Source organism: Sesamum indicum, linkage group LG6, assembly GCF_026168435.1.
Source record: "Sesamum indicum cultivar Baizhima isolate 11 linkage group LG6, ASM2616843v1, whole genome shotgun sequence".
Lineage (NCBI taxonomy): Eukaryota > Viridiplantae > Streptophyta > Magnoliopsida > Lamiales > Pedaliaceae > Sesamum > Sesamum indicum.
The window spans coordinates 19,254,032-19,275,926 of NC_142662.1; the positions used below are offsets into that span (position 1 = coordinate 19,254,032).

The 21,895-nt window shown below is 32.4% G+C and overlaps 3 protein-coding genes across 4 annotated transcripts; 2 read left to right on the top strand and 1 right to left on the bottom strand.

The window, feature by feature from the left end:
* The first annotated feature begins 1,238 nt into the window (after positions 1-1,238).
* Positions 1,239-5,380, top strand: LOC105164117 (serine/threonine-protein phosphatase 7 long form homolog). 2 transcript variants are annotated; one of them, XM_011082688.3, is made up of 6 exons: positions 1,239-1,522; positions 3,085-3,850; positions 3,933-4,051; positions 4,158-4,245; positions 4,331-4,774; positions 4,862-5,380. In XM_011082688.3, the coding sequence occupies exons 2-6, from the start codon at positions 3,086-3,088 to the stop codon at positions 5,126-5,128; spliced, it is 1,683 nt and encodes a 560-aa protein (XP_011080990.1). In that variant the 5' UTR covers positions 1,239-1,522; position 3,085; the 3' UTR covers positions 5,129-5,380. The 2 variants fall into 2 exon arrangements, with proteins under 2 accessions (XP_011080990.1, XP_011080991.1); XM_011082689.3 differs by lacking the exons at positions 3,933-4,051; positions 4,158-4,245.
* A 5,249-nt stretch (positions 5,381-10,629) lies between these two features.
* Positions 10,630-16,142, top strand: LOC105164116 (uncharacterized). Its single transcript, XM_011082686.3, has 9 exons — positions 10,630-11,217; positions 11,728-11,928; positions 12,016-12,138; positions 12,231-12,268; positions 12,361-12,466; positions 12,584-14,875; positions 15,111-15,266; positions 15,368-15,498; positions 15,595-16,142. The coding sequence occupies exons 1-9, from the start codon at positions 11,140-11,142 to the stop codon at positions 15,800-15,802; spliced, it is 3,333 nt and encodes a 1,110-aa protein (XP_011080988.1). The 5' UTR covers positions 10,630-11,139; the 3' UTR covers positions 15,803-16,142.
* Positions 16,143-19,900: 3,758 nt separating this feature from the next.
* Positions 19,901-21,115, bottom strand: LOC105164234 (protein LURP-one-related 11). Its single transcript, XM_011082848.3, has 3 exons — positions 20,759-21,115; positions 20,431-20,664; positions 19,901-20,233 (listed from the first exon to the last, which is right to left on the bottom strand). Exons 1-3 carry the CDS (start codon positions 21,002-21,004, stop codon positions 20,099-20,101), a joined length of 615 nt encoding a protein of 204 aa, XP_011081150.1. The 5' UTR covers positions 21,005-21,115; the 3' UTR covers positions 19,901-20,098.
* Positions 21,116-21,895: the final 780 nt, after the last annotated feature.

A 21,895-nucleotide genomic window follows, 5' to 3' on the forward strand; every position in this document is an offset into this window, starting at 1 on the left:
ATTTGAAACAAATATCAGGAGAGTTCGTTGTAACTTACTTTATTATTATTTTTAATTTTTAATAGAAGAATATGTATTTTTAATTTTATATATATATATATATTGTGTAAAATAAATGTCTGAATTGGTTAATGAAATTATTACAAAAAATTTAATAATCTTATTTTCACATTGTTTATTATTTCAAAAATTTAAAAATTGGAGATGAAAACATAAAAAAATAGCATTGTTTTCGAAAGTTTTTTTTTAATTGGGTAAATTATAAGATTTACTCTGAGGTTTGTTTTAATTATAAATATCATCTCATTATTTGAAAAATTATAAATATTTTTTGTGACAATTCATTCAAAAAATATTTATTAGGAGATTTTGTAATTTCATGGAGTATTTGTAAATTTTTAAATAATTAAATATATTTATAATTATGATAAATTTAACGAAAACCCGTTATAAATTTATTCTTTATTTTGTTAATTTTAAATTATTTTGCTTTGGGTTTAGGTGGGTTTGAGGAGGAGCCAACTGTTTTGCATTAATTATAGGGCTATTCAGTACGTCCGATTTTGAACAAATATGGGGAGAGATGTTAGTGTACAAGCGGAACTGGACCGCTTAGTGGGACAGACGCCGTCTTATTGGATTGCATGAAAATAGACATCTGATGATGCCATGTCCACCCAACTACAAGCACCACAACCTAGGGTCGCCTCTGGACGCGCCCACACATGTACTATTCTCTCAACAGGAATAGTCACACTCCTCTATTATAAAATTTAATATAATTATATGTAATTTTTTTTATAATTTAAAAATTATTTATATTTATGAAGTTTGCTTTTATTAATAAATAAGTCTTTTAATTAGTTAAAATTTATTAAATTTATTGATGTTAATAAAATATTCGAATAAAATTTATATTTATTTAATTAATTTATTATAATTAAATAATTTTTTATGATCAAATTATTTTTATATATCTTCACATATTAACTCATGTAAGTAATTATACTTTCAACGTTATAAAGATAGTTTAGTTAAAAAATATTTATTTGACCTATAAATGACCATTTTCGTTCAATTTTTTTTGGTCAAATATCAACAAATTTAATGACTAACAACAGAGTCTATTTATTAAATGAAAATAAATGCACTAAATATATACAAAATTTCACATATAATTATACCAAATTTTAAGGGACGAGACTGTAATTATCCAATAATTTAAATAAAACGGTTCTCCAAGCTAGGGATTTGCTAAACATTGTAGAACCGCGGTTTGCAAGTGCGGTTTTAAAAAGTAAAAAGTGCCGTACGAGCAGCTTAGAACCGCCTTTTCAGAACGCAGTTCTGTCGGTGGTTTCAGTGACCGGTCAAATCAATCGGAGCGTGAGAGGAAGATCGATAAAGCCGCCGCCTCCTTCTCCTTGTTTCATTACATCGTCGTCGTCGTCTTCTTCTCAGCGCAGCTTCTTCTCACATCGCATCGGCAATTTCTTCATTTTTTCCGGCGACATTTATCTCTGTAAGTTATATGTTTCGTATTTTATAATTTTGAATATATTTAGTTTAAGTTGCAGTTAATTTTGTTGAGTTTTTGTGAAGAGAATATTTCATTTATGCCTTTTTCAAATATTATAACTGTTGGGAATTTCTGTTTCAAAAATTTTGTTAGTCCTTGGAATTTCTGATTTTAAGAAAGTTTTGACATATTTTTCACAAACCAGTGCTTTAATTTAAAATTTCCCATTTTTTAATATTATTTTCATAAATATATGGTTTAGATTAGTTTCTTAAGTTAATCTATAAATTTATCATGTTAACGATGAACTTGGGATTCTAAAAAATTTAATATTTAATTATAGTTAATTGTTATAATTAAAATAAATATTTATAGTAAATAATCATTAGTTATTATCATCCAACGATTGACGGCTGTAATTTTTGTGAGGGGTGAAACATTTTTCATTTACTAAATTACTCATAACTATGAAAAAGATAGTTTCTACAGTGGATAATATGAGATTTTGTATTTTTTTTTATTTAATTGTAGTCAATAATAATTATTTAGCACGGTTTTAGTCCATAACTAATAAAATTGCAGCTAATAATAATTTTTTTCTAATTATTTGATTCTTACTTTTGATTTTTATAAATATATTATATAAATTTTGAACATTACATTTTATTCATATTTTTCTCGTCGTTAACGCAGGTGATTCCTCAAGCATATATAAAAGAATTATAGTGTAAGATAAAGAGAAAAAAGAAACAATCAATGTGTGAGTGAATGAATGAGAAAGAAAAAGTTTGTAAGAAGAAAGAAACGAGAAAAAAAATCATAATTATGGGTTTATTAAAAATATGAAAGTTTGTGAGACAAAAAAGCGTAAAGAAGTAATATGAGAGAGAAACATGGAATAGTGGGTTATGGGAAAAAAATGTAATAGTGAAACTATTAAAAAATGTTGAAATTACTATCTTGACCAAATTCTTTTTGAAGGAAAGAAATGAAATTAAGGGTAAATTTAGGTATTTAAAAGTTGGTACCACAAATATTTCTTTTATAATATTATAAATGTTTTTAGAAGATATAAATATGATTTTCAAGATATTCCACTTAATTTTGAAATATTAACTTTAGTTGTAGTTTTTTATGGTTCTTTTCTAGATTCTCCATGGAATTTTATCTCTAAAAATCATAATATAAAAAATTATTTGTTGGAGAATATTTTGAAATAATGATGTATTTATTGACGTTATGAATTGTAGTTGGAGTTCAATTGTAGTACATTTGTCGTGTGAAAATTAATTTGGGCAAAGAGGTAGTTTTATTTGTATGATGTTTTATAAATTGTTTGTTATGAAAGTTTTATTGAATGAGTAAGATGTATATTGTTGATGTGTGGTAGTTTTATAACGTAAATGAGTTGTTGATTTTATTGGAGGTGCTTTGGTTGGAGTTACATGCAATATATTGTTGTACACATTTTAAATTTGCGCGGCACATATATTATTGAATTTATGTTGTTTACCTTGTTAAAATGATAACTAAATTATACAATGTTGTTATGCAATCTTATATAGGATGGATATAACACAAGATTTTGGCCCACGTGATCCCAGTGTTCTATACCAACAGGAGAACCATGTGTCACAAAATGTAGTTGCAGGACTTACAGACACTACGCTACATGTTAGACGAGGCGGTTTAAGTTTTGCTCAGTTGCTTCAGAAAACCCCCCGCCACCCTCGTGTTCTTCAGTTATTGTATGAGATGGGCTTCTACGGTGTTCTACGTTGTGGGCACATTGAGATTGACAACCATCTTATCACTGCATTAGTGGAAAGATGGCGACCTGAGACACATACCTTTCATTTTCCAGTGGGAGAGGCAACTGTCACCCTCCAGGATATCGCTTTATTGTGGGGCCTTCCTATTGCTGGCCATCCCATAGTCGGAAAGGATAAGAAGAAGAGTGTTGAAGAGTGGCAGGACTACTGCTTTAGATGGTTGGGGTATCGTCCAGACACGAGCTCACTTAGGAATTCTAATCTCAAGATGTCTTCATTGATCCAACGGCTACTAAATCACCCAGTCGATGATGACAGCAACATTTTGGATGTCATGCAGGAAGCAAGGATATGTGCCTTATGTCTTCTTAGTGGTGTTATGTGCCCTGATGCACAGGGGAGTCACGTGCCATTGTTTTATCTCCGTTACATGGAGAACATTTGTGACACAGGGTCATACAGTTGGGGCACAGCAGTATTAGGTTACTTGTATAGAGAGTTGTGCGTTGCATCACAAATAGGTAAAATCAATATAGGTGGAGCGATGCATCTTCTACAGGTATAACTCAATCTAAACACTTGTCATGTTCATTTCCTTCTAATCTTATGTTGTTGTTATCTATGTCAATTACTTATTATAGATATGGGCATGGTCTCGCATAACTACGCTTACACCTCAAAAAGTTGATGACAAAATAGGGATGGGGCCCATAGTGGTTGATGAGGATAGCATCTTACCTATTCCTCCATATGGTGCACGGTATGTAAAAAATATAGTGAGATGATGAGACGTACATCTTGTTATTGTTGCACAACAGTTGAAGCATACTTTTCTTTTTTTAAAACAAAAAAATTGGGGCATATAGTTGGACGATGCAGATGAGTCTAAAACACACTGTTAAGCACTCATTACGTATCTTTAGGGAGATGTTTGACAGAATGGTTCCAGGGGAGGTTAGATCCGCAACTTTATATTTGATTAAATATTTAAAGATACTGTCGTAAATTTATAATTGCTTGTGTTAAAATATCATTGCAGTTTATATGGCAACCGTATGATATGGATTCGGATGAAGTACGATCATTGCCGGATGCAGTCGCACCTCACTTGTGGACTGCAAAATGTCCATTAATCCACCATGCAATTGTAGAAATTCATCATGCAGAGCGGGTTCTTCGACAATTTGGCATGATTCAAGATATCCCTCCTCTTCCAGATGAAAGTGAGCGTAAGTTACATTCAATCAATCGTCGAGGTCGTCATGATGAAGATTGGGCTTGGTATCACCGAGAGTACGTTGCGCAATGGGCTAACGTACACGAACTGGTTGTTAGAAAGCCAATGATCCAACCAGGTGGCTCAAGTATGGTCGATGATTACATGTCTTGGTACTATCAGATTACAAGGATTCGAGTCTCTAAATCACTTGAACCAAACACAATTGGATACCATCCCACTAATCTAAGTGACTGGCAATATGTGGTACGTTGAGAATTGTTTTACATATTATATTAATGTTTATCATATGATCGTGAACTTTATTAACATTTTTGACATATAAATTATCAGGTTGATAGATTGAAACAACTTGTTGTAAGTTGTGATACAGTAGATAACAATGACTTACAAGCGCTAAACCAATTAAGAGTAACATGTCGTGGGATAGCAACAGATCTCATTGACTACTCTCGAGCACGCTATCCTGCTGCACAAATGCATGATTTTATTGAGGATTCCTCACAGGGTGAATGCTATAACACTAGTAAACGGAAGCGGTTGATAGACCTTAACAGTTCTAATCACCAGGATAACAATTCAATGGAACTTGGAGGATGACCTACTAACGCTAGACGACATTCAGTTTCATATGACAATCCCACAGTTCGAGACTGTGTATTTTTGCATTATTTTTTAGACTATTTCACATGTACGCTATACTATAGAGTTTTTTTTAAAATTATGCTATTTTAATTATTTAATCCTTTTCTTTAGTTTATTAATGTGTGTGTCTGTGTGTAAATGTGATTTAAGTATCGAACAGAAGTCTCTTGGTCAAGGTCAATTTTATTGTAACCCTTTCTCTAGCCATCATCCTCTTTCAATCACTTTTCATTAGAATCTGCAACCACGACCACATGTTAAAAATACATCAAGAAGCCACAATTGTAACAATTTGATACTTAAGTTAGTCAATAATGATTAAAGGACCATATCACTTACCCGACATCTGTAGGCTAGGATTAACATGTCTAAATCACTTAGCCTAGTCACATCAAGATGAAGAGAACAACTAAAAGCCATTGTTCAAGCTGAACTAGATGGCTAGTATTCACGACGGAGCTGGAGTCGGACCGGACCGAAATAATGTCATCTAACGCTAGTAAGAAAGGCATGGATTCTTGAGTGTTAGGTCCTTATTTCATTTCCTGCAGGATATTTTTGATTTATTATAAGCCAAATAATTTTTTTTCTAATCAAATTATCCTTATATATCTTCCTACATTAATATCAATAAATTGAGTGAATTTTGACTAATGAATGGGCCTATATATCAGAAGAAAGCTAACAATAAGGATATTAGATATAATTTTTTAAATTATATGGGGTTTATGCATAATTACACCAAAGTCCATGGTAAAAAAGTATAATTATCCCTAATTTTTACCCCAAGGTCTAATGACTGTATAATTACTTTTTATTTGATATAATCATTATTTTTTAAATAATGAGAGAATATTGTAAATATCAAATTTTATGGGGAGCAGCTGTAATAATTGTGAAACAGTAGGTGTGATGATTGTAGATGTTGTAGCTATTATGGCTACAACGCATTTGTCCCATAATTGTAGTTACATTTTGCTGTAATAAATAGTTTGTGCAATAAAATGTGTTTTTAGGTCAAAGTTAATAAGATATTTATTCCTGAACTTTTGGAATTATCAACAATTGGAGAATGCAATTTACACTCATGCTACTTAAAATTTGGTATAATTATTCATAAATTATATGTAGTTTGAAAAATTACATATAACACTCATGAAGTTTGTTTTTGTCTAACAAATAAATCCATTAATTAGTTAAAATTAATTAAATTTGTTGATATTAATAAAAAAATAAATAAAAATTAATATTTACCCTCGATTAGCTTATTACTGATTTACTGCAGGTCAAGTTCGGTGAATTTTGACTATAGGGAGATTTATTTATTAGACGAAAGCTAACATCAGACGTGCTAGTTGTAATTTTTCAAACCATAGGGATCTATATGTAATTACATTAAATCTCAAGAAAGGAGAGTGTAATTATCCATTATATTTATTTTTCCTGATTTACCATTTATTTATACAAATCACTGATAGTTTTTGAAAAATTGTACATTCACCAAATCAGAAATGTCAATATGATTTATACAAACCACCTTTATTTTTTTGAAATGCGCCACTTAGACAGGAAGGTAAATTGCTCCATTTTAAAAAAAAAATCAATAGATAAATTGCTATTTTTTACAATATTAAAAGAGTAAATTACATTAAGCCCAACAGAAAAAAGAAACAAAATAAAATGTCACAAATATTTATTTTCACTCTCATACCGAAAAAATAGTATTTTTTTTAAATACATCGATATTTTTAAATCAATGAACATATTATTAATACATCATTCAATACTCAATACATTAATATTTTTAAATCAATTAATAAATTTAAATTAAACAAGCAGACAACATAATACTATTAAAAATAGACTAAATATCTACGTTAATAAGACTCGAATTTACCAAAACTTAATTAGCTGTGGGATCTCAGCCTCGTTATTTAGCTAAGGAATCGTGGGTGAAAAAGTAGTAATTAGCGACAGCCTTTATGGAAAAAGTGGTATTGATTATAATTAGTGGACGCCATTAGTGAATAAAGTACAGTAATTAGGTAAAATATTAATGGGCAGAGAGGTATTTTATTAGTTAATAAAAGGTCATTTTCGGGACATAAAATAATTATTTCATTGATTAGTTATTAGTACGAACCTCGTGTCTGCCGTATGCATTCAACTCGGAGACCAATTTCGACTTGGCCAAAAGGCCTTTCGTCGGCAGCAAGATCATTGCCTCCTCAAATGACCCTTGTACCCCCCTCTCATATAAATTATCATTAAGTTCTTGGAAATTGTAAAAACAATTTTTTTTTAGTAAAATTAAAATAATAGATATAAGCTTGATTTTACTATTGGTAAAAATGGATTGTTCCAAATGTAATAAATGTTTACAATTTAAAAATAATAAAAAAAGAAACACCTATGATTTAAATGTTGACGGCTCTCGTCTAATCAATAAAGATTCAACCATTCTTAAAAAAAGAATAATATGTAATATATAAAGGCATGTTTTATTAAAAAAACTAACGTCGTTCGTCATATTTAACGGAGATGGATGATTGAGCTGAATATATTAAAACACAAGGGGTGTTTTGCATATTTTCATTTCAGATGGGGTTTTTTTGCTGAGTTTTTAAAATATAGGAGGATTTTATGCAATTTGACATATTTTTTTCCACAGTTAAATAAAATTAATGAAAAAGTTTAGATTTTGACTATAATTAATCAATATTTGCTATAATTTTACGACGATCAAAATATTTGTTATGATTTTTAGTTATGGCTAATTTTTTATGCCTCGACTGCAAAAATATCTCATATTAATTGTTGTGTACTCATGATTAATTAGTATTCGTTGCAATATCAGTTATGATTAAAATATTGGTCTCGTGACTAATATTTTTGGACCCCATCTGCAAAAATATCTAATAGTTATTATGCATTCATGATTAATTAGTATTTGCGATAACTTTTTTACTTTTAACTATGATAATTTATTAGGACGAAAATCATATTTCTCCCAGGGCTAAATACTACAAAAATAATATAAAAAATGCTGTAAATTAAGATTTTTTTTTTTATTTAAATGATTGTGAAGCTATCTTAAATAGTGGCCTCCAAAGGAGTTTGTGCAGTTTCAAAGATGATTTTGGAAGGTAGAAATTAGCTTTTGAAGTGCTCACCATATCCACTAGCAAATGTTGATTTAGACACTTTTGATTGGACATTTTGCTTTGTAACAATTTGTTGGAATTATGGGCCCCTCATATTTTGTCCTTGTTATTAAGGTTTTTTTTTTTTTTTAATAAAGTTTGAATTTCATGAAATACATAAATATTTATTTTATTTTATACAAGTTTATTTATAATTTATTAATTTTTATATTAATGTATGGTATGGTTTATTGAATATTTATTTAATATATAATTATGATTTTTGTCATTAAAAAAATTAAATTATTTAAATTTGAGCCATTCTAAGTATCGGGTACTTTCTAAACACGTAATTTTTTTTTATATTTTGCATTTAACTTTTACACATATTTCACAATCTATTAAATGATATTATGATATTTATTAAGGGTGTTAGGTATTGATTAGATATTGAGTAAGAATCACTTATCTAGTAAATTGGTAGTTTGATTAAATGAAATTTTCAAATAAATATATTACATGTATATATTTACATATATATATATATATATATATATATTAAAGGCATCACCTAAACAAATAGGTCAAAAAAGGAACTTGCAACGTCCTATTTTGATTGAGATCTATAAAAATTTATTGCTACCCAATAATAAATGTGATTCATAAATATACATGGTTCATAACTATCTTATATTTAATTTGGTTAAATTATATTTTATCATTTGAACTATATTTATTTTTATATTTTGCTATCGAATTTTTTTTTGGTTAATTTATCATCTCAATCTTGCATATATGGTCGCGTTTTTATTCATTTTTCTGTCGAAAAAATATCGCATGGTGTGCATATGTGAAAAATATCACATTACATGTGAACTACATGTGATGTTTTTTCGATAAAAAAAATTTGGTTAAAAAACAATTATGAATGGCATAATGTAAAATCTTGTAAAGTTGATATGTAAGTTGATACAAACAAAAAATTAGACATCAAAATGTAAAAACGATCATAATTCGAATGACAAAATATAATCTGTAGCTGAGACAATGTGATGAGGAGATAAAGTGTAACATAATTGTTGAGGGTGCAATTGATATAATTAAGTGGTGAGAATTTTATGAATAAATTCCAAAAATTTGCTAAAATGTCCCACCACTAAAATATCAATCATGGCATCCAATATTATTTTTCTTTTTTTCTTTTTTCATTTCCCTTTGTTATAAATATTATTCATTAATTAGTCAATAATATAAACATTGAAAGTTTATTGTATTATTGAATTGAATTTGTTCGATTTAAATCTCATTTTGCGATTAAAATATCAATTAACACTCGTGTTATATTTAAACAGACTCATTTGACTAAGTAGTTAAAGTTGAGATCGAATGAACAAATTCGAAGTCATGAATTCAAATCCTACTAGATGTGTGCGTATTTTGTATCACTTTATACGAATTTATAATTTATTTTTTTAATTATATATTAATATATTAACTGAATTAATATAATATATTCAATATAAAATTTGATTTAAAAAAACAAGTTACCAAAGAGTCAAATCTACAGATTGATGCAAAAATGCTTTTTCCAGAATCTGAAAATCTGCACACGAAATCAAAGTCATGAATTATGAAAAGGGACAAAAATTATTTGTTTTTTTTTTTCCTTTTCAAGAATTAATTTCCACTAAATTATTGAAGTTTTGGGGCTTTTATGTGTATAGCCATAACGATCAAAAACAGGATTGTCTTTGACTAACCTCAATTTCAGCACAACGGTATCCTATGCTAACGTTATAATCTTCACTACCAATTACCAAATACTGGTTTTGTCCCAAGTCTCCCCATCTTCCTATCATATAATTAATTACAAGATTTAATTATAAAAAAATTATTATAAAAATTTAAATTTACAATTTTATACTTCTTTTTTTTTACATATTCCAATTAAATTCTTAAATGAAAAAGTGATTCTTGAAAATAGAGCCAAATGAGAAAAGAATTACGTTCGTATTTGAAAAATAGATTATCGTGCTGGATGCAGGGTTAAAAGAACACTAAACGCGGTAAATGAACACGACTAAGAAATAAATAAATAAATTTTTGAAAGGAGAATTGTGTCATTATACAATACCCTGATTTTTCTACCTAAATTTAGACAACCAAGAAATATTTAAACATTGAGTTTTCACCTAATATCTGATCAAGGTATGGTATCTGAATTAGCCCACAGAAGCTTCCCTCCTTTATTTTTTTATTCACTTTTTTCTCTTACCAATAAAAATAAATAAATAAAAGATACGATCTTTCTCACACTCATCTTTTTCAAAGAGAATACTGTTACGTACACAAGATACACAGAGAGAGAGAGAGAGAGAGAGAGAGAGGAAGAGAGCGCATGTAGAGAGAGAAAACTGGAGCTGTAGCCGTATAGCATAGGCGGCAAAGAGAAGAGAAGGAGCAAGCGAGAAAAAGATCGCCTTTAGATCTGAGTTGCTGTTACTCGTCGTTTCAGTGACTGGGCTTTCATTCGATATCAAGATCAGAGAGTGCAAGAATTCACTGAGTTTGACTCTGCATTGATCCACTGCTTGCCCACTTGAATTTTCTTGATTATCTCAGAATTTCTCCCTGTTTTAGGCTTTTGTAGCTTGGAAATCCAAGTGGGCACTTGGAATTTCCCTTGCATTGGTGGCGTGTCGGTGAATGGTGGTTTTCTGGCGGTGGTCGCCGGAGCTCCGGTGAGTTTCCGGGCTGAGCTCCGGCGTTCTTGTGGAGAATAAGATCAGGGAATGATGTGGAATTGAGGGTAAGATAGTGAAAATGTTCAAGTCGGCGAGGTGGAAGAGCGAGAAGAACAAGGTCAAAGTTGTGTTCAAGTTGCTGTTTCATGCAGCTAAGGTACTCTCACTCTCTTTTCGGTCAGACATAGATACTTTAGATACACATGTGTTTTTGTGTTTTCATTTGTATCTAGTGTGTGCATTTTGTGTTTCTCTCTTGATTTGATGAGGAAACGGATTTTCAAGATTGATTTTTCTGTAGAAAGATGGGATGTTTTTGCTTTTTTCTTATGGTTTAGAAACACTAGAAGATTGATTTTGGTTTCGGAATAAGTGGGAAGACATTGTGAGGCATTTTGAATCAAACTTGAGTTGAAGGAAGCAAAGTTCAGTACAGATGTCTGAGGTTTTTGATCTTTCCTTACGTTTATGATTACACAATGATGTTTTTGAATTTTGGGATGAATACTATGTTCTTCAGTCATTCTACTAAACAATTACATAAAGGAGAAACAGAAAAGAGAGACAACAGAAAAGGATCAGGGGTCTTGTTTCTCTGCCTTTTCTTCTTACAGCATCTCTTGGTGTAAATCTGATTTGAACACTAAAGGGAACATTTTGAAAACAGTTGCCACAGGTTGGAGAAGATGCATTGATGATCTCTGTTGTTCCTGCTGATGTTGGAAAGCCCACTGTAAAATCGGACAAGGCAGCAGTTCGGGATGGCAGTTGTTTCTGGGAGAATCCCGTGTATGAAACGGTGAAGTTCAATCGAGACCCGAAGTTGGGGAAGATTCATGAGAGGATATACTACTTTGTCGTAGGGACGGTATGGAAACGTTATGGGGGATGTGAAAAATTTATGCTTTGCTTTGCTGCCAAGTGATCATCTAAAGCTAACAGTTCTTTTCCCCAGGGGTCTTCTAAAGTTGGAGTTATTGGAGAAGCTTCCATTGATTTTTCAAACTATGCCGAGGCAACTAAGGTCTCATTGGTGTCCCTTCCACTCAAGAATTCAAGAACAGAAGCTGTGTTGCACGTAAGTCGCTCCATTTTCAGTTTTTTCTTTTTGTTGTGGGGTGCATTTCTTATTCATTTTTTCCTTAAAAAGTGTATTTCAATTCTCTGCAGGTGTCAATTCAAAGGATGCAGGAGTCAGTTGATCATAGGTGCAGTTCAATACTGTGATTATGTTTTTCTTTCACATTTTACATGCGGGGATTGAATTGAAAATGTTTGTTTACTTTCTTGGCTCTGACAGAGATGTTGAAGAGAGCGAGACTCCGAAATCAAATTATAAAGAGCACAGCTTGATGTCACATTTGAGCAATGGTGATATTGATGGAAACATCAAGGACAATTCCGAGGTAGCTTTCACAACTTTACCTTTCATCCTGACAGTTAAAAAATGCTTTTGTTGGTGCTGCGATAAATTGGAAATGCTGATCATGAATAATGATCCGTTGGTGTTCCTTTTTTAATAGGATGTGCCTTTTAACAAGATTACTGAATTTAATGGAAACCGTCGAGCATCTAATGGATCTGATATCACGATGTCGAGCTCTGAGAGCAGCTCCGGAGTTGAAAGCGTTCAGCGGGAGCCTGGTGGACTTGTATCGTCTCTGAGGCCTCAGGGGCTGAACTCCGATGCACAAACGGCAGTGTATGAAGAGCATCAGAGCTCACATTGGGGATGGCCAGGAAATCCTGCCCTTGAAGCTAGTACAGATGACTCTTCAAGCACTCCGAGAGAAATATTTTTACAGCAGCACTTGGAAGAAGCGTCGGATATTGTGATTGAGAAGCTGAAATCTGAAGTTGCTGCTTTATCCAGGCAAGCAGAGATTTCTGAGTTGGAACTGCAGACTCTTCGTAAACAGATTGTGAAAGAGAGCAAAAGGGGTCAAGATCTCTATAGAGAACTTGTTTGCTTGAAAGAGGAAAGAGATTCTTTGAAGGGAGAATGTGAGAGACTAAAAGCTGCAAGGAGACGCATGGATGAAGCGAAAACTAGAACCAACTCAGAATTTGAGGGAGGGGATTTGAGGGTGATTGTTGAAGAACTTAGACAAGAGCTTAATCATGCGAAAGAACTCAATGCTAATCTTCAAGTACAGCTTCAGAAGACACAAGAATCGAACTCTGAACTAATTCTTGCCGTGCAAGACCTTGATGAGATGTTAGAACAGAAAAATAGGGAAATATTGAGCCTCTCCAGTGAAGTGTCCGTGAAAGATATTGATGATAAGACTCGAGAGGCGGGCGCCACTGGTCATCGAGACGAAGACAATGACGATGAGGAACAGAAAGCTCTGGAGGAGCTTGTGAAGGAGCATGTTAATGCCAAGGAATCATATCTTCTGGAACAACAGATCATGGACTTGCGTAGTGAAATCGAAATCTACAAGCGAGATAAAGATGAGCTAGAGATGCAAATGGAACAGCTTGCCCTTGACTATGAGATCATGAAGCAAGAAAATCATGAAATGGCGTATAAGTTGGAGCAGAGCCAGCTTCAGGAACAACTGAAGATGCAGTATGAATGTTCGTCCTCATATGCCGCTGCCCATGAACTTGAAGCCCAGATAGAAAACCTGGAGAACGAACTGAAAATACAAAAGAAGGAATCAGCTGATGCATTGGTCACGATAAATGTACTTGAAGCCCAGAAAGAACACCTGGAAAACGAACTGAAAAAACGAACAAAGGAATCCGTTGATGCGTTGGTTGTGATAAGTGAACTTGAAGCTCATGTCAAGAGCTTAGAGGATGAACTTGAAAAACAGTCACAAGGATTTGAAGCTGATCTGGAAGCTCTTATGTGCTCCAAAGTTGAGCAGGAGCAGAGAGCAATAAGAGCTGAGGAAGCATTCAGAAAAACGCGGTGGCAAAATGCTAACACGGCAGAGAGGCTTCAGGAGGAGTTTAGAAGGCTTTCTGTGCAGATGGCATCTACACTTGAAGCTAATGAGAAACTGGCGACCAAAGCTTTAGCAGAAGCAAATGAGCTCCGTTTACAGAAAATCCATTTGGAAGATATGATCCAGAAAGCTTCTGAAGAACACCAATCTGTCAAAGAAGATTACGAGAGTAGATTGTATCAACTTGCTAACCAAGTCGTATTGATGACAAAGCAAATAGAACAGATGCAGTCAGAAATCGAGGATAGAGAGCTGCAGCTGGAATATCAGAAGAAGCATGCTGAAGAAACTGAGAGGCTTCTCTCAGACGAAATTTTAAAGCTCAAGAATGAGATCGATACATACATAGCTAAGAATAAAATTCTGTCAGAGGAGGTGGAAGCTAAGGAGAGTTTGATGCATGAGTTGGAACAAATGAGATTATCTGTTAAGGAGATGAAATTGCTCATGGAGCAAGGGAATGACGAAAGAATTGAACTTGAAAGCAGGATTATGTTGCTGAAAAGTGAAGCTGAAGAGTTGCAGAAGGAATTGAATAAAGCGAGTTGTCTTTTGGAAGAAAAAGAGTTGACAGCTGGGACTCTGCAGTCGGAGCTAGACTCTCTTAAAGCACAGTATACAGAGTTAAAGCATTCTCTATTAGAGGATGAGTTGGAGAAAGTGGAATTAAGGAAACAAGTGGTTTTATTAAAAGACGATCTGAAGAAGGCGGTAGATGCATTAAGTAGCATGGAGATGAAGATAAAGGACGCAGCAACTCTAGATGCAGATGAAGCAACTTCAGAAACTAGTACGCCTGTTCCTTGTGGCTCCAAAGAGGCTGCAAATCTCAAGGGGAAAATTAAATTGCTTGAGGTAATCTGCGTCCTGGCTGAGTTTATTCATATGTTATTTATACCCTGAATGCTATATGTCAAAGTCAGATCATAAAAACGGCTCCTATTCCAATGAGCGGCAGATAATTTCATATACTATTAAATATGAAAATGCCAGATGAACTGGCTTCAAAATACTTGTTTAATGAGTTCAGCTATCCGTGTTTCGATGTTGCTCTAGAATATGGGATACTGATTGAGTTTCATGACAACAGGATCAGATCAAGTTAAAGGAAAGTGCTTTGGAAATATCGAGTAATACATTTCTAGAGAAGGAAAAGGATCTTCACAACAAAATTGAAGAGTTCGAAGAGAGACTGGTAGTGCTCGACGAAAGCAGTATTCGATATTGTGAGAATGAAGTCGAAAAGGTTGGCAAGCTTTGCTCCTTTTTTTTCTTAGTGTTAAAGCGTGGAATTCTCTCCAACTATTTGTTTCCCTGAAATCTAACAACAGTTTTCCTGGAATATAGGTGGCTCAACCTGCAGAGGATGAGGCCCTGAATCTTAGATTGAATGAAGAAGAAAGAAATTCAGATGAAGATTCAAGCACTACGAGCAAGATATCAGATGCCAACAATTCTACATCAACATCAATAAACAGGTATCATTTCAGCCACATATAAGTTCATTTTGCATGTGACTTGCCATGAGAAAGAAAATGTTTCCCAATCTGACCTCGACTGAATTTGAATGGCAGCAATACTACGAACGATACTGGATATCTTGATGAATTAAAAAATGAAATGGCGTTGCTGAGGGATAGGAACGAATCAATGGAGGCAGAACTGAAGGAAATGCAGGGGAGATATTCAGAATTAAGTCTCAAGTTTGCCGAGGTAGAGGGTGAACGACAACAACTTGTAATGAGAGTACGCTATCTCAAGAATGCAAAGAAGAGATCGTAACATCTGGTGAACTTGTTCAACTCGGTATATAGGTAAATTAACTTATTGCACTTCAATGACGCGAATCAACAGATTTTGCAGGGTATTTTCAAGAATAAATTCTTTGTAAATTGCTGAATATATTTTCTTTCTCGGAATTTATTGTTGATTCCGTTACATGTAATAGAAAATCCAAAATGGTCACTTCATCGCGCAAGAACGCTGCACCGTGCCCGATTCTTGTTCTTTTTCTTTCGTTGGTCTCTTGATTTTTTGTGTAGTATCCTTTATATACTTGTGATCATATGTAAAGAACTGGTGTAGCTTTTGTTCATTAATATATTCAGTTACATTATTCAAATTGCTGTTTCTCTCATTGATGGGGGTGATATACAGCAGTATTAAACAATGTGTGTATGGTATGCATCTCAAATTTTAAACTATAGTTTAATTTAATTATATGTTTTAATTCTCAGAAGGGAGGCGTACCAATTATACCGTGATAATCATACCAAAGTATGATAGAAGATTCTCATCGAATTAACTTCAATGCTCATAACCATTAGCTTTCAGTCACTATTACATTGTGAATTTTAATAATTAACAATTGATATACGGTCAAATATATATAATTAATCAATAATTATTATTATAGTAGATCAATAAATACTATTAAAATATACTAACTCCCGCACATTGGTGGACGTTAGACAATGACCTCATGGTCATGGGGCCTTGGGCCTCAACCCTTAATCATTTGTTAGAAAACACAAACTAGAGTAAAGTGTATTGATTGTTCCATCTCTTTCTTTCTCGTATCCTAATCTGAACAAAATTCCTCGATGGAGTTTCAACTATTGGTGAGACGATTACACTTTCTTTCTTGACCTAAACTAAAACTACAACATCTAGTACATGAAATTACGAGGGAGTATTTATATAATCTTGTCGTGTTTGAAGATTTGATTTGTCTAAATAATAATTAACTCACTTCTCGATCTTCGACCCTTGAGTCGTTACAAAACAGGCGTATCTTCCCAATCGCAATAATTGTTATTGTTATTATCAGTATTATTATTATTATTGATGTGATAATGTGTATGGGTAGCAAGTAGTTTCTCAGTTTTCGGATAGGCCATTCTTATCAGGTTCTGCTTTTGTTTAATCCAATTGATTTCATCACGGTAGTGTTGACCAAACACGTTTGTAATACATTAACTAGCGCCCAACCCCCACATTCACAATGAGTATTATTTCTCTGTTTTTTTAAATATGAATTATATAAACTATGTATAAATTAGGAAATAATTTTCTTATGCAACAAACAAATATTATATTATATGGAAGCAGCTCCATCAATTTATGTTTTGTGTAAGCAGAGATAAATGATTCTTTTTTTTTTTTCAAAAAAACAAATTGAATGTCAATATATATATATATATATATATTATTGTATCATATATATCATTTGGACGTTATTGTGGTTGGGTTAGAGACGGTTTTTTGTTAATCCCCTTCTCTATCAAATCTTTTTTTGACACTATTATTATAAGAAAAATGGACAATGGGACGTAAATTGTAATTTTCTTTTATTTGTAGGATTAAATCTGTTGAGCTGTAAAATGATGGGAGCAAAATCACAAATAAACTAAATTATGGCTTATGAATTGCAATTTTTCCCAAATAAGGAGTTTATCCAACTTATAAATCTGAAACCTCTTTTTCTCGGTGACAGAACCACCAAATGTTTTTTTCTTTTAAATAACACATAATATGAACATCAAGGATATACCATACTATGTATTTATCGAACACATTGTAACAAAAACAATCCAGTTCGACAAAGACTTATATCCCAAATGATAATCAAGTCTTACAATCAACCAAAGAGATCATTGGATAACGAAAAGTATAATAGGTGGGGACCTAAAATAAATAAAATATGATTTCCGATTCCTTTAATTACATTATCATCCCTAAAATATTTTTTTGAAGACACATTCATTTCGACGCAATGTGGATTTCTTAGAAGAATATAATTAAGTACATGTAATAATTATCTTAAATAATGAGAAAAAGCTGATGAATGAGGATAAAAATAATATTTCTTACAGGAGTTTGCATGTGATGTCTGGTAGATTAGGTAGAGAACCAAATATAGTAATCGCCCGACTTGAATTACTAGGCCAAGTTGATATTTTTAGTATTGGACAACTTAAATATTTGAATTAATTCAACTTTCATCGATCGTCACATGACATATGCAAGAGACAGTGCATGTACACTTTGAACTTTGTCTATCACATGATGTTCTGATCAACACATATATTATGTCAATACCTACATTTTTTGGTTGATTCTTGATATTATATTGTCGTTAATTTTACGTGAAAACATGCATTTTATATTTTGATGAAGGTTTTTTAATGCATGCCTATGCGTTACGTGCGTAGATTTGCGTATATATTGTATAACTGCTTTTGGTAAATGTTCCCGTCGAAGTTCCATAGTGCAAGTTATTGTCCTCTCTGATTTTTTAAACTCACAATTTTATTTTAAAAAACGGTTTTGTTACGTAAAAAATGCTCTAGGGCTTATGTATAATCCACACAATCTTTTTATCTGCAACTCATGTGAGACGTACAATATCGTTCATTGTCCAAAATGAGGGACTTGGCACGAGTACTTACATTGCTTTGTTCCCATGGACAATACTTAAGGGTGTGACGGGTATGTAGGAATGAAGTGGGAATGGAGTGAGTATTCCCAAGTCCATTCCTACATCTTGATTGGTATGCTCGCGGTTTGAAAATACTTATTCCCATGGGAATTCCTATACTCTAGGGGAAATTCTAGTTCAAACCGAGTTCGGTCGAACCCGAACCAATTATATGACAAGTGCAATTCACCTGTCGTGTGATTGGTCATGTGATTGGTGTACAGTTCAAGAAAAGTGGCTAATCACATAGCAAGTGTAATACACTTGTACTTTGATTGGTTTGGTTCGACCAAATTTGATTCGACTAAGAATTTTTCTTCTCGTAGAAAAGGGATTAGCCATTCCCTCCCCATGGTATTAGCTATTCCAACCATTTAGGAAATGGAAGTTTTTTTTTTTTTTGGTATTAATTTAATATTCAATTTTAATTGTTATTAAATTTGAGTATTTTTTGTATCTAGTATAAAAAAATAATTATATATATATGGTAAGAAAAAAGTGATATTATTTTGATATTTAATTATTTTATTCATTCAAAAAAAATTAACTAAGTACTGAATAAATTAAAAATGATACATGCACTGATTAAATACATTAGTCCATTTGATTGTTCATATCATTTTTTATATTTTGGCAGAAAAATATTATCTATATATTTAACGAGTCAATAAATTATTTATTATATAAATAAATAATTTTTATATATATTTAATAATATTGTTTATACCCTTCCATGAGTAATTTTGAAAATACTATTATTATATAATTGAACTCAACATACTCAATAGAGTATGAAATAAATATTTTTTTTTGAAAAAATTACAAAAGAGCAAATTTGTTATAAAAATGATTTTATTTGATTACCAGTCATTGTTCTCTAATTATTATTTATGTTAATAGAATCAACTAAGAAATGACAATTCTATTACCTTATAATTTGATTGTATATACCAATCATAGGAATGCTATATTCAAGTACAATTTCTTTTATTTCTTTATTCAAATCCTAAATCCATTTTGTTCTCAGTTAATTTCATTCCTACATACGAATCATGTGTTAAGAGATACAATTCGGGACGCGTGGGGGACAACATTATAGTACTACATTGTTGGCTCATTAGCTATGGTTTCAACCAATAAGTTAGTTAGAACTAATTAAAATTGATTTTTTTTTTTTGGTTTTTGTTGGAAAATTGCACCCTCACCATTTAAGTGGCATGTGTTATTTTTTTAAGGGCTAAAATGTCAATTTTTATTTATTTTTTTTTCGGATAAATTCGCCTCATAGTATTGATGAGTCTTTGATTTTTGCTGGAAAAATGGACGATTTTATTTCAAAATAAATATATATATGGATATAATTTTGTTATTAATAGATGTAGAAGACTCAAACAATAAGCTAAATGCAAACTTTTTTCTATAAGAAAAAGGGGCTTTCTTGATTTCAAACAAATAAAGCATTTACATAACAAAATTTAGGATCCATAAAGCAAATTTACACCAAAACTCTCTAAATTAATCTGTCTTCCTTCCCAGCTTTTTCCCCTTTCTCTCAAAAAAGCACTAATGGCATGTTTGGCTGTACATAGTATTGACCTCTACAGCTTATTGTTGATCAAGCCATAAACTGTGACAAGAGCCATAATAAGTGATCTATCAGCATTGCCTTCCACCATCAATGCCAATACATCTTCTCCCAAAGGAACTCCTGACGATGACTGCTTTTGTGTAGCCTGCACACACATATCAAACATTTGCCCCAAACATGTCATATAATTTGTAAGATTTTATTACAAAATATAGCAATTCATTACTACTGTCGAAACCCTCCGTCTTATGGGATCAATACTGGACACACACATCGATGGTCGTATCGAAGATTCTTGAATCTAAAATAATTATAACATACAAACGATGCTAAAATACTAACCTCGGCAACAATTTGCCCTGAAAAGTCGAGAATCTTGAGGGCGGATTTCCCTTCCAACCCTATGATTCTGTAGCAACTACCCATGTTTTCGTCACTTTTAAGGTTAACAATGCAAGAAACATCTTTGCTCAAAATAGGGTGAGTTCTTCTCACTTGAAACCATGGCCTCTCCACGCCAACCCTAGAGTTACCAGTCCATTTAAACCCCTCCCACCATCCAAAAATTGGTAATTTCTGCGGAAAAAAGACCAAGAAATACAATTTTAAGACAACGTCCGACACTTGTTAGTATCGAAAATACATAAAAAATCAACCAAATTTCACATACCTTTCTACTTATAGTGAACAAAACTTTGCCATTGGAGTCCATGAGGTAGACTTTTCTGCTGCATCGCTGCTGGTAATTATCCACCCGGAAAACGACGTCGCCTCTAGAGTTAAACACAGTGCAACCATTCCCATGAAACACCAAGGACTTCATCCAAACTGTGAATGTTTCTCTTTCTGATGAAGAAACACAGCAACTACTATTACTACTGCTCGTTGACGTATAATTCGGATGTATTTTCGCCATTAATCGTCGATAGGTACGTAAAAATGTTCGTTTCTTCTCGGGTTTTTTTTTTTTTTTTCTCGATATTATGAGCTGACAATGAAAAACTCTGGAGAAGTCTACGTATATTTATACATGTTAAAAGAGCAATACACTTAAATGTATTGTACCTGCATGTATGCGTAATCCACAATGGAAAGAGATCATGATAAGCAAGCTTTTGACTTAATCACACTTTAGAGCTCCTTAATCCAAAAGCTATTAATTAGTGGAAACCACTAGATTAATTCATTAATGCAATTTGCCACCAATAATTAAATCCCAACATTTCGCTTTAGTTGGTACTCACGTCCGCTCCGAGAAATAACATTTTTCGTCCCGAAACTAGAGTATTTTCAATTTTGGTTTCATTGATTACGGAATTTTTAATTACTTTTGGTTCCATAATTTGTAAAAATAGTACTTTTGGTCCCATGACATCTTTTCATTAGATATTTAATTGAAAAATGTCATGTGGCCCGTGCGGCTTTTATACTTTTGGTCCCATTAATTATGAAATTTTCACTTTTAAACCAATAATTTTCAAAGAATAGCACTTCTTGTCCTATGCACTTAATAGCCATATGGCATTTCATTAAATATCTAATGGGAGGTGTTAAAGGACTAAAACTGCTATTTTTTGAAAAGTTACGAAACGAAAAGTGAGAATCTCATAACCAACGGCGAAAAGACCATAAGTTAGGTTAGGCTCTTTAATTATGCTGTTTGTCGTTAGTTTAATCTTGATTAGGACATCATTAAATATTAATTAGTTGGTCATAAACTAGGAATTATCCATGCAGCGCGCAGTTTCATTCGCGATGAAACCAGAATAGAAAGATTGATGTCATGAGAGGGACAACTGCCATTATT

Bases quoted from the DNA above. Each gene is read 5' to 3' on its own strand.
- LOC105164234 (XM_011082848.3), bottom strand. From the start codon at position 21,004: ATGGCGAAAATACATCCGAATTATACGTCAACGAGCAGTAGTAATAGT. The intron at 20,665-20,758 runs GTATGTGAAATT...TTTTTTCCGCAG, and splicing joins TGTTCACTATAAGTAGAAAG to AAATTACCAATTTTTGGATG. The intron at 20,234-20,430 runs GTTAGTATTTTA...ATGTGTGTGCAG, and splicing joins CAGGGCAAATTGTTGCCGAG to GCTACACAAAAGCAGTCATC.
- LOC105164116 (XM_011082686.3), top strand. From the start codon at position 11,140: ATGTTCAAGTCGGCGAGGTGGAAGAGCGAGAAGAACAAGGTCAAAGTT. The intron at 12,269-12,360 runs GTGCAGTTCAAT...TGGCTCTGACAG, and splicing joins CAGGAGTCAGTTGATCATAG to AGATGTTGAAGAGAGCGAGA. The intron at 15,499-15,594 runs GTATCATTTCAG...TTTGAATGGCAG, and splicing joins ACATCAACATCAATAAACAG to CAATACTACGAACGATACTG.
- LOC105164117 (XM_011082688.3), top strand. From the start codon at position 3,086: ATGGATATAACACAAGATTTTGGCCCACGTGATCCCAGTGTTCTATAC. The intron at 3,851-3,932 runs GTATAACTCAAT...TACTTATTATAG, and splicing joins GAGCGATGCATCTTCTACAG to ATATGGGCATGGTCTCGCAT. The intron at 4,775-4,861 runs GTACGTTGAGAA...ATAAATTATCAG, and splicing joins TAAGTGACTGGCAATATGTG to GTTGATAGATTGAAACAACT.